Source organism: Rousettus aegyptiacus, unplaced genomic scaffold (genome assembly GCF_014176215.1).
Source record: "Rousettus aegyptiacus isolate mRouAeg1 unplaced genomic scaffold, mRouAeg1.p scaffold_m13_p_4, whole genome shotgun sequence".
NCBI lineage: Eukaryota > Metazoa > Chordata > Mammalia > Chiroptera > Pteropodidae > Rousettus > Rousettus aegyptiacus.
Genome location: NW_023416307.1, coordinates 61,777,764 through 61,790,987, shown reverse-complemented (window position 1 = coordinate 61,790,987; position 13,224 = coordinate 61,777,764). Strand labels below are relative to the sequence as shown.

The following is a 13,224-nucleotide window of genomic DNA, read 5'->3' as shown; positions in this document are numbered from 1 at the left end:
GCTGGTGTCTGAATTCAATTACATGTCATCAGTACATGCTTTATTTATAACATTGCTGTATCATAAACATCAGTGCCGAAAGAGACCAGCCTGTGGACCACCAGTGTTCTGGGAGAACTTTGAACAACAGGAAGCAATCACTGTCTGAGACAAAATATGTTCCCAGAGCCAGCATCTTAGCTCTAAGGGCCCTTTATAGGACACAGGTAGAGATTCAAACTTTATTTATTTTTTTTAAAGTGGAAAATTTAACCTACAGCTTCTTGATTATTTTTTAGAATATTTTTTTTCCTGAATATGCTTCTGCAACCTACATTCCTGCCTTTTCCCAGCAATATAAAATGATTTCTGCTTTTCTGTCACCTGCTCTTGCAGTCTCCCTTTGATTAATTTCCGCTATATTGGGTGATCCCAGAAGTGTCCATGCATGGCAACGTAAAGTGACAAGTCACGTGTTATATGATTCAGGACTCTCCAAACTCTCTTGGTATAAATTACTTTGAAAACTGCCCTTATGTTGTTCGAACTGTAAGGCCCCCTCATCCAACAACATGACACAATGCAACATAGCAAACACTCATTTTAATTCATTTATTTTTTAAAACTTTACTTCCTGGGTATGTTTTTATCACCTTGAAACCAAGATCACTACGACTTTAGCCTTTACAGTGCTGTAAATTCACTGTTGGTGACTTTCAGTTTGAATGAGATCAGCCCCACTGTGTTGTTATTTGGTATAAAGGAAGCTGGAGAATTATATATTTTAAAACAAGTGCCAGAATTGTGACAAAGAGAAAAGAATTTACCAAGAAACTTTTAAACATAATCCTTGAGATTAGTTTATCAAGTGATATTTTTTCCTCTCGAGGGAAAAAGTACCAGAACTTTGTGTGGTATCTTTCTGAGATCGCTTTCTGACTCCTGGAATTTTCTAATTGTCAACGAGGTGATGTACATTTCAGGTGATAAAATAATGAGAGCTCTGGAGGGATTGAATTTAGGGATTGGATAGTAAGCCTGAATGTTTCAACACTTCTTTACTCTTTAGACTTCCCTTTTCTCTCAGATGGGCACCAGATGCCTCCTCCTCCACATATGCATGTAGTATATGGAGCCACTAAAGCCCATGGGACTGTTATGCTTCCACAGTAACAATGCAGTGATTTTATAATTTCCCTGAGACTTCTCTTTTGTTTATATATAGATGTATGGGAAACCCGAAATAAACACACCAGTGTAGAAACCTTGGCGTCTTCACCGCCTCCTCTCTTACATATGTCAACGCGGACATCTTCTCCCATCCCACCACCCTCATGACTGTCACTTGGGCAACAGCTCTTGCGGCGCCCCTCTCACCTCCCACCATCCTCACTCCTCCTCTTCGTTCTTTTCCTAAACTCAGCTGTAGCTGCCGGTGCACTGCAGTGCTCCATCACATCATAGGACATTCCCCCGGGCGCTGACGAGTCCACCCCAATCTATTCCACTGTATTCTCCACCCTCCTGCCTCCACTCTCCTTGCCCACACCCTCATCCTCATTCAAGGTCAATTACTGGTTACTGTTGTCGATGTAAGAACCAAACCTATAGAGAATTTTTATAAAAATTTATTTGAGTCACACAGAGAATACACTGGAAGCAAGATCTCAACAGACTGAGTAAAGTGCTTTCCAGAATGGCAGTTTGCAGCTTCTTTTACGCATTTAGAATTCAGTAGGGAACCTAAGGAAGTTACATGAAGATGGTAGAAAGAAGGCCGGTATTGGATTACTGCATAGTTAACAAGATTATATGCTTTCTTGAGGGTGGGTTCTCTTCTGAAGGGCCTGAAAAGAAGCATTTCAAAGGTGTGTTAACCTAGATGCACAGAAACAAAGATAAACCTTTAACTAAATAAGTCATATATCTAGGGAGTGACTACCCTCTGTAACCTGCTGAGTTAAGAATTTATCAGATCACCCTGTTAGGTTTCTTTCTGTAGAAACTCTTTTTTGTCCATACTATTCTACATTCCCCTATACTTTTCTCATTTCTAGTGACTTCATCTGCAATGAAAAGAATACTCTAGAAGTAGGGAAAGAGAGATTTCAATAGCCATTATTGTCACTCCTGGGGCCAGAAAGGCCACCTGTGTGGCTGATTTTCCACTTTTTGAGTAGAATTGATTTGTGGGATTAAGAGGTATCAAGTTGAGACAAGTCTACATACACACTCAGCTATGACAGGTGAACAGAGCTTCAGGAAAATGAGTGAACTTTGTATTTATACTTGATAAATCTTTAAGTATACAACTCTTTACACCTCCTTAACCGAACCAATAGGTTAAATTGAAAAACCGGAGGATCAAATTTGAATACTCCTTTAAACATTCTCTGGAATGTCCTTTCATCCAAATCATCTCTAACTTTCTTCTACAACTATGTTCGGTGGAGAAATATCGCGTGGCTGTTTCTCAGATGTGGTTTATTACTTGCAAATGTCCTGCTCGTCTCTTCCCCGGATACTGCAGTGCTGATTTTCTTTCAGCCAATATTATTTGGGAATATTTTGATATTGTATTTCATTTGGCCAACCAAACTGCTTCAGTAATTGCATTTTTTGATTTTTTGAAAAAGTGTGTATGAGGAGGAGAGGAGGACCAAGTATTACTACCCTGTAGAGTAGTAAGAAACTTGTAGTAATTTGATGCTGTAGTTTTATTGGCCCTAATAAAGAGGGAACAGTGTTTGATAATATTTCATTTGAGTGATTAAGTAGCCTTTACAACTGCAAACAGGTCGAAATATATTAATACATTTTATCATCTAAAATAACATCAATATCTGATACTGCTGAGTCAAAAATTAAACTTTTAAGTATCCGTTTTGACATGAGATGTTAAGCCCTTCAACTCTGCTGGTAGAGTGAATATTTTAGCAGAGTTTGGGCTTCATGCTTTGCTTTGACTTCTGTTTAATAACATCTGCTCTGCCGTGCTGTCTGGATTACTGTCTCTGCACATTTTAGGAATAGTGTTCTAACTTAGTCTGTTTCCCATTTTGTATACATTATCTCAAAACCTAAGTCCTCTCCAGTATTTGGCTTTAATTATTTTCTTGTCTATTCTAACACCTTACTTATGGGTTTCCTTTTGTGTCCTTATCTAAAATATCCTAAATGGTTGTTGGATGCTGTCCAATTTAAACCACTCTTAGGGCAAGCATATGGCTTGGACCCTGGAGGGCATATCTTACGTGGTAGTGGAGATGGGAAAAGATTAACTGTGAGAGAGAAATACATAATTAAATACAGTTCGTCCCAGCAGAATTACATCCTAGATTTTTAAGAAAAGAACTTACTTTTTCCTGCACAATTTTTGTTCTGTCAGAGACAGGCTGTTTCCTGGATGTACCAATAGTCTGGTCTCGAATGGGTTTGGGATTTTGTTTACATCCTTAAAAGCACAAAATTTTAGGTGTGAAAGTGGCTTTACGCTACTATTGTATATAATACTCATCAGAGTCCCTTTCTTTTAATAGGACTTCACTTTATTGACATTTCTTTCCATCATAACTTCTGCAGACAACCACTCTCACTGGATTAGCCCTACTCTGTGCTTCTTTACCAATCTGTCAGTCAGTCCTCTGTTAAGGCATGTGTCACACTATTGTAGCATTTGTTCATATTGCACCTTCCCCTTTGGACTACAAGCTATGTGAAGCCTGGAAATAGTATCTTTGACAAGATGCTTCCCAGTGGCTAGCTGAAGCCTGGTTTATGGTGGGCACTTGATGAAGATTAACACCTTCCTAGTAATAAACAATTCCCAAATCTCAGTGGCTTAAGACTATCTAGAGTTGGCAAGGGCCCTGTTCCATGGTGTCCCTGTCGAGGAGTGCACGCTGACGAAGCTTCCACAAAGTCACATGTGTGATAGTCATCTTATCAGGAAAGCGGAAACAGTGAATCATGCTCCAGCTCTTAATGTTTCAGCTCGGAGCTGACATGTCGCGTTCTCTCACATTCTATCCATCAAAGCAAGGTATATAGCGGCACCTAATGTCCCTGGAATGAGGAAGAGCAACACTGCTATGTTTTTGAAAGGAGGAGGACAGGAATATTAGTGAGCAACGCTAGTGCCTGCTAAACCAATGTCTGATATGTGGTCGCACTTAATACCTACTCAATGAATGAAGTACCTAAAACTGCCTGTTGAGATTTTAATTTTTTCTAAACAATAAGCAGAACCACTTCAAATCATGAAATATCTTAGTAACTACACTTTTTAAAAATGAGGACACTAATATTATTGTCGCAGTTATGTTCAGCAAATATGTGGAGACTTTTTGTAATCATTGTTCACTTTATTCATATTAGGGAATGTGTTATGCTCAATTTTGTAGTTTTTCAAATACATAAAATATGGAATGGATAATTAACATTTTTCCTTAGTCATTTAGAAAAGTTCAAAAAAATATTGAAGTCATTAAATGTTTACATATTAAGCTAATCTGATCAAGAATTTTTTTTTTTTCATAACCTGTCTTGGAAGAACTAATATCTGGCTCAAAAATTGGATAGGAGCATAAGAAAAGTGAATTTAATTAACTTAAAAAAAAGTATAACTATAGACTGTATTCTAGTATTTTATACTTTTTTCCCTAATTGTTAAGGTAAATCAAATACATTGTATAAAATGTGGAAACTACAAATTGCTCTGAGAAAGGTAAATTAAAAGTCACCACTCATATCACCACCCAGTTAAACCACTGCTAACATTTTGGCATGATTCCAGTCCATTGTTATTGTACTTACCATAAGAGAAGAGGCGTATAGAAAAGGCAAGAGAAGATATTGGCTTATAATAGGGAGGTAGCAGTAGACATGATAAGAAATGATCAGGTTGAGAATACATTTTAAGGATAGTGTTGACTGAATTTGTTGATGGATGAAATGAAGAAGGAGGTGATAGAGAAGGGATAGAGGATGGAGGAGAAAGCAATGGAGGGAGTGCCCCCCAACACCTATAATAAGTAATTCTGTAATGTCCCCAGTATCTAACTATATCCTTGCTAAATCTTCCTCAATTCAAAAGTATTTAACTTGATGGAATTGGCCAAGGTTTGCTGTAATTTCAGTATGGCAAATCAACTAAAGATGAAGTTAGTCAGGAATAGAAAGGACCGAGATTAGAAGTCATCTTGGTTTCAGTCCTCCAAAGAGGCACGGTGAGCTATTTCTCAAACCAGGCTGGTGTTGTGTGCTCAAGGCCAAAACTGGTAGTAGTAGAGGGTTGCTGAGAGGGACATTTGTCTTAGAGGCAGAGATGGCACTGCCCCTTAGGAATAAAAGACCTAGCAAGAGCCAATGGCAGGGCCAGATCCCAGCTGAGAGGCAATTCTAAAGGAGAATCCCAAGGTTTGAGTTTTTTGTTTTGTTTTGTTTTTAGGTCCATTTCTAAAGATAATAGTGCTCTTATTCATCAGGGCAGAGCTTTGGGTTGAATGGTAGGGATCCCATCCAAAGCAGAACTTGTTGGGGGAAACTGCAGCTTTATGGGGTGATGGATCACTAAGCCCATTACTACTATTTAAGCAGCCAAATTGTTTCTTGGCCCCACTCTGTAGATGAAAAGCAGTTCCTTATTAGACTGCCCGAATTTGCCTAGAAGTCTGTGCAGCTGAGCAGCCAAGATGACAGTTCCTCAATCTGTGGCTGAGAGGGAGTGGTGAAGGCTGTGATTGAAATTAAAAACTTGTGTTCATTGAGTGTCTCGCCTGTAGGACAATAGGAGTCGAGAGAGGGTGGAGATAAGATAGAAAGACAAGACATAACCCTCTTCCTTAAACATGCGGCCTAACTACAGAAATGAATGAAATTGACTACTAACCAAGTGACACTGTTTACACAGAGCCCAGAGATGTAATAACGTGTGTCTGAGGTGCCTGAGGACTTGGAGGACCATCTTAGCAGTACATGACTTTATTGAGAATGTCTATGTTTTTGCTTTGATGATTATCTCAAGAAAATCTTTTTATCAATTAGATGAGTGAGCCTTCTCATTTGCAGTGATAATTTGTAATGAAAAGACATTTTCGGAGACTAAAACTTTAGCTTCTCAAGTTAATGTTATTCAAACGAGAGTCTAAAAATATTCTTATAGGTATATGCATTTTTTAAAAAACTGTAACCATGGGTGATAGAATCCTAATTCGAGCCTTGAAGAATGGGCGAGTTTAAATAGGTGCAAAAGAGGGAGAAAGAAAGGTGTTTCTGGGGGAGGAGAGAGTTTGAGATTAAGGAGGAATGGCATGGTGCATTTGAGGTACCCGGGGAAATGAAAAGTAAATCAGTTTTTAAATACTCTATCTACACTGATCCTGATACGGCAGTAATTTGGGGAATACTCTTTCCTCTATTTTTTCTGATGAGTGCAAGAGCTGTATTAAGCCTTTTTGTTGAGAAAGTAACTGTCATAGTCCCCTGTGAAAAAACCATCTTCTAACTCTCATGTTATTGACTAGTGTTGATCATAAAGTGTTCTTTTTCTACCAGAATGTGAACTTGGTTTCCTTAGGACTCTACTTCTGGGCCATTAATGATTCTAGCAGAGACACCTAAAGAAAGGCCCATTGCATCATTCCTTTGGGTGTTTACTAGGTACTCAGGAAACAGGTGCTCTGCCTAGGACTACAGCACTAAAGGGAAATTGTCTTTTTTATATATCAGCCTAATCCTGCACCTGTACTTGGTTAGGGATTTGTTCCTTCAAATATCATTGATGTCCTCTTGAGTTATTTTTCTTTTGAACAAAAAACATCCCAGATCAGTGGTCTTTATTCTTCATTTTGCAGTACAGTTTGCTAGGTTTATTGCTAAAACAGGGATCGTATTTGTTAATTGCATTAGGTCAGGCTGCAAGGCTGTTTATTCAGATGTGGGCTGACAAGTGCTTGGTCTTTTTAAAAGTTCTTTGTTAAGTAAAACTTTCTCTCCACCCCACCCCTTTACAGATTCCAGCAACATTATGGCAGAGCATAGCCACATGCAACAGCAGCTGGATTTACAGAACGGTAGCTTAGGGGCAAGTTTTGCTGTGAATTCCCTTGAGAACGATTCTGAAAACATGATGGAGAGCCTGAGCCCAAAGAAGTATTCTTCCAGCCTGAGATTTAAAGCCAATGGGGACTATTCCGGTTCCTATTTAACCCTTTCACAACCTGTACCTACAAAGAAAAGCCCTTCCTCTTTGGAAACCAGTGTCAGAAGTAGCCCCTCCGTGGCCAAAATCCAGGGAAGCAAGCAGTTTTCTTGTGATGGAACTGACAAAAATATTTCCATGAAACCTCCCACTCCTTTACGTAGCCCGTCACCCTCCCTCAGTGGATATGGATATCCACTTGGAAGAGCGGACTTTGATCACTATACCAGCCGGGAGAGTGAAAGGTCCTTGAGACTCACAGAGAAGCCTCCCTATTCCAAATATAGCTCAAGGAATAAATCCCATGATAATGTCTACTTTCTTGGAGGGCTGGAAGGCCGAAAGGCATCTGGCTCACTCCTGGCCATGTGGAATGGAAGTGACACCCGCTCCTCTCCCATCAGCAGATCTGGGGCGGCGAGCATGCCCTCTAGCCCTAAGCAAGCCAGGAAAATGAGTATCCAGGACAACCTGACGCTTCAGGCCAAGATGAGCAGACATAAGGAGCCAACATCTGAAAGCATCAGCTTAAGAACTAGGAAGTATTCTGGCAGCAGTCTGAGTCACATGGGAGCCTATAGCCGATCGCTCCCCAGGTTGCACAAGGCCATAGAGAACCAGCTGACGCCTCTCAGTCTGCCTCCAAGAAGCTCTCTGGGCAATTCCAAAAGAACAAAACTGGGGGAAAACGATCTACCTCATAGCATAATAGACAACGATAATTACCTGAATTTTTCCTCTTTGAGCTCAGGGGCTTTACCCTATAAAACATCTGCGTCTGAGAGCAATTCTTATGTAAGTTCCACCCTCAGTGTCCCTGGCAGTCCTCGAATGGCTCGGAAGATGCTTCTGGCCTCCTCCTCTTCCTGTACCTCTGATGACCTTGATAGGGCTTCCTTATCGGGGACCAGCTCAGGTCACTCATTTCCTCCCGGAGAGCCAGACAGAGTGTTTACGGCCAGGAGGAACTTCTCGTGTGGATCTATCGAGTTGGATGATGCAGATTTGGACAGCCTCAGACAGGCCTCAGGAACTCCCCAGCCTGTCCTTCGGGAACGGAAAAGCAGCATTAGTTCCATTTCAGGACGCGATGACCTGATGGATTATCACCGGCGGCAGAGGGAGGAGAGACTCAGGGAGCAGGAGATGGAGCGATTGGTAATCTTCTTCATCTGACTTGACTTCACTGTTTCACTGAACAGCTTCTTGGAGACAAACTCCAAGAATTTATGTGGGCATGTAGGATTTCCAGGTGCATCAGCCCCTGCTATCCTTTCCCAGAGTTTTTCCTGCTATCCTTCCTCTTCCCAAATCACTGTTACTAGTCACCTGTGGGCATTTTGAAGGCCCATGTGTGCCTAATGTCGTGTTAAGTTGCTCTACGGAGTTCTTACAAGTACAAATTTTTGATAAACCTAACAAAAGTAATTGTGAATTTTACTGAATTTCTTATAAGTCTCACAAACTCCTTCTTCAAGGCTATGAGGAAACACTGATTTGTGTTACTTATAATCAAATTTGCATGCGTGTGGTATGATAGAAATAATCAGAGAAATCATGATGCATCAGGAATTAGATAGTAAATTTTTCTGTACAGCAAGTTGTCTGGAAAGTTAAAAGGTAGCTTAAATGGTGCTCAGCATTTTTTCTGTGCTCTATACCCATACACTTATTTCATATTCCCTTAGTACATAGTGTGACTCCAACTTACTGCATTTTTCTATTCTCTTTTGTTTTGTTTTTTTTTGTTCGTTTCTTCCGTTTTGTTTTTGTTTTTAGAATGAATAGGTGTCAGAGATTATTTTGATTCATTAATGATGAATTACATGTTTTCTTAATGATGAAAGCTGCAGGATGGTAAAGCTGGTTTACATAAGTACAGGAGTATAAAAAGTATTTTAATTACTAACCGAAAATTTGCTGGAATACGGTTTCTGAATCACATACCAAACTAGTTAATGCCCTATAGAACAATACAATTATAATCTTTGGATTATAATGGACAGAAACCATTTGCATCAATACATGACAAAATTTGTTTGACATTTTATAAAAAGAATCATTTGTATCACATACAGGTTTTGATAAATTAATGTCTATTCTTACAGAGTTTCCAAATATCCTAATTATTAATAGTAAATGAAAATAAATTTGTGTACCCTTAGAGAGATATTAGATATTTCTTAGGTGGGTCTTAGCTATTTCTTAGGTGAGACTGTTAGATGGTACTCCTTCGTTACCATAATCTCCGGAGATTTTTTATGGTCACAAAAGACATTGTATTTGGACTTGATACATTAGCACAAGTTCAGAGAAGTTTTAATTAGCATATAAAAGTTTTCTTGTATATGGATAGCAAATCTAGCGCTATGCTGTGCTGAACAACTATGATTAACTTTTATCTGATCATTTGTTAAGGAATCTAAGAAAGCATTTTAATGGCTTCCATCACAACAGTGATCCTCCTCAAATGCTCTTATTTATTTACTCTTTTGTTCTAAAGATAGAAGATCAGATTCAAAACTCATCTCTACTGGGTTTCATCATTAGCACTTGTATGTGTTGGTGAATTTCTCTTTCCTCTGCTGTCCCCAAATCTGCCAAGGTACCTGGTGATCCAGGAACTGACATTACTGCTTGTAAAATCGGAGCCCTGTAAGCCACCATCAGGTCCTCATTCAACTTCTTTGGAGAGCTTTGTGGGTATAGGTAGCAAATATGAAGTTATAATCCTTTTTCTTTACTAATGGGCTTGTCATCTCTAATGAAATGAGGCTTATTTTAATATATGACACTCTAGGTTCGGCCTCCGTTGCATAGTCTTTTTGTTGGATTACATCCCTGTAAAAAAGAGGACAGATTCTTATTGAGCCTGTGCAAGCAATGTTATTGCCATTAAAAAGTCAAGTGTCTTAAAAATATATATATTTCCTCCTAAATTCTGAGAGACCAAGCAAAACAAGCTGCCATTAAAAGGATGTTTCATTTAGTTTGCAAAGTCAGAGTCAACGTAATTGAAAGTTAGAGACAGATCAACATGAATGCTAAAGGGTTCTCCCCACTGCAAATAGAACGTTAAAAATAATACCAATAATTTTCCAAAACACATATCCACATTTAAAAATTAGATTTTCTATATCAGTTTAATCAGTTCCAGGTAATTAATTCTTATTATTCTGCATCTTTGGTCATTAATTTAATTTCAATAGAGATAACTGAATTTTAGCTTTACATTAATAGGGTACTTGTCATGTATTATATTTTTAAAAAATCACTTAATGAATAAACCCATCAAAGTTGTACAAACTTTGCCAAAATTTTTATTATGTTTTCGTAGACTTAACCATTTGCTTGTATTATAAATCAAGTCAAATGAAGTTCCATTTCTGCAAATCTACAATTTTTAGATTTCCATCAACACTTGTTCTTTACAGTCTTCTTTCACATTCTGGAACAACAACCAGACACTTTAAGACAAAGGTACTTAACTTAAAGATATTGGATATTATGTTTAAGCTGACACATCGCAGAACATAATTATTATTGATGTAAAAATGTTTGTTACAATTATAATTTTGTTGAGCCCAAATTTTATATTTGTCTTAAACATCACATGGAAGTAGTCTTAGCTTATCCTTTCAGTAAACTAATATATGGCATTTAAGAAGTTCAGATAAACTAATTCTCTTTATGATAAAACAAATCCAACCCCTTCAAAAAATAAAATTATACTTGTATTATACTGTACACTGATAAAATTAGGCAAAGACTTAGAGCTGTTTTTTAAATTAGGTTATCAGATCTGACTGATTCATGTAAACATTCACTTTAATAATATAAACTTGTTTACTAAGGGAAAAAAGTCTTCTGAATTCAGCAGTTTTAATGAGAAAGGTCTTTTTCTAAGAGGGCAACATTGAAATGATTAGAATTTATTTATTTTACTGAATTTGGGAAATATTAGATTTACTTAAATGTTTATTAGTCTTTATAAACTAGTTAGCAGTAGAGGTCCTTTATTTTAATTTATTATTATGCTCAGGAGGTAGAAAAATATTTTACCCACACACAGTGATTTTTTTTTTTTTCCGGTACAGAGATACAAACAGATAAAGAAAAGAATTTAGAATATAAGTTCCATGGCCTCAGCTACAGATCAAAAGTAAACACTAGAACACAAAAATCTCACTGTTCTAGATCTCAAGACTTATTGCTTTTCCACTGGGCACAAAAATATTGCCCTGATTTAATTTCAAGAATAGGAAAACAACAGACAAATGAAAAACAACAAATAAATGTCCAGTCATCTTTCACCTGAGCAAGACCCGATTCCAGTTCTTCCAGACAGATCACCAAGTGGTCAGACCATAAAACCAGATTGCCGCCACTAATGTAGGTAACTATTGGTTGTGTGCCAACCAAAACCCCAAACAAACTTGGCAAAGAATCAGAAACAAAAAGCACAGAGTAGGAAAACAAAAACTTCAGAGAATACCAAGTGAGTGCAGGTAAAGTTCTACTGCCACTTGGGTTATATTCCAGGAGCCAAGAAAAGCTGTGTCCAGGCTTCCAGTCTGTGAGATGTACTTAGTGAACAATGCAATCCACTTGGATATTTTACTGAGACCTCCGTATTGTCAAAGCATAATTTACAAAACAAACAAACTTTACACAAATACAGAATGACTAGATGCCAAAGATTTGTTGAAGTCATTAATTAGGAAACCACAGGATAAAGCTTGTTCATGAAGCATAATTTCTGTAGTATTTTTTAGCTTAGCTGTGATTATAGCAATGTTTCATCTGTTTCTTTTCTACTTGTTCAAACTTTGTTTGAAAACTCAAGGTAATTATATTGAGTACTAAAGATTGAACCATAATTAAGAATCTCCTAGGACCTATTAATGAGGCATAATAATCCACATAGAATCTAAATTGAATAACTGCTATGCTATTTGAGATGTTTAGGTTTTTATAATTTTTCTTTCGTCTTTCTTGCTCTCAGTTGCCAAATCTTGCTTTTATCATTATGCCAACCTTTTATTTCTTTTTTATGATTTTAGAAATCAAATCTCAAGCCTTGTTTAAAAATACTCCAAACTGAGAATTACTAGGTGTGAGTGAAGTCTTGAGAGGATCCTGTGTGCATGAAGTGTGTGCACTTCAGCTCATAGACCTTGTGACGTCCTTGAGGCCTGATTACTGGTGGTTTAAATTGCCTAGTTCTGACCTCTTTTCCAAGTAGGAGTAATCGATGAGGGATATCTAGTGGGCCAGTAGTTCCACAGGCTAGAGAAGTCATTATAAAGTAGACAGGATATTATTTTATTCATCTCATTTGATACCTACATCCCTTCCACTACATCACTACAGAAGTAGTGGTGGCCATCTAGTTTTTTATATGGTTCAGGGCAGTTAAAGTTATTTTAAAAAGAAAAGGGGGAAATAAAGAAACTTAAACCCAACTGAGTAGTCATCTGATTCCATTGCTAAAAGCATCTGTGTGCTATCGTAGAGAACTAGTGGACTCCCACAAATTGCTTTGTAGCAGTACAATATTTTCTTTCTGGCTGATAACAGTCATCTGCGGTGCCTTGCTAAACAGCATTGCTGTCATTTAGAACTCTGTAGAGACACACTTGGTATTCATTTCTGAAACATTTGGTACTATGATGCCAGCTCTCAGACACCATGGAATAAAGTTTTCCAACTTTTTATATGCTCTAGCACTCTGAAGATAAGGTTGGTTTTTCTTCAAGGCACACATTACTATTATTATTTGAATAGGTGAAATGTCTACGTCAGCGATTCTCCACTGTTTGGATGGTATTTTGTTCCAATAGCTTCTCCGAAAGCAGTTTTCAACTAAAGAATTTTAAACTGCAAGAAGCTAGGACCATGTCTGTCTCACTCACTGCTATACATCCTTCTTCCAGCCAGATGAATAGAGTATGGGAAGCATTGCAAGCGTATTTTTGAGAAGAGCAAGTGTTGATACCCATTCATGACATTCTTTCTGGCTTTCCTTATTCTGTGCTGCAGGC

The 13,224-nt window shown here is 37.9% G+C and overlaps 1 protein-coding gene across 15 annotated transcripts in view; it reads left to right on the top strand.

The window, feature by feature from the left end:
* The window catches only part of PHLDB2 (pleckstrin homology like domain family B member 2), a 196,869-nt gene that overhangs the window by 110,063 nt on the left and 73,582 nt on the right, over nt 1-13,224 (top strand). For all 15 annotated transcript variants that reach the window (XM_016150725.2, XM_016150728.2, XM_016150723.2 and 12 more), the window contains one exon: nt 6,993-8,338. In XM_016150725.2, the coding sequence (XP_016006211.2) occupies nt 6,993-8,338 (1,346 nt within the window). The remainder of the gene's footprint in view (nt 1-6,992; nt 8,339-13,224) is intronic.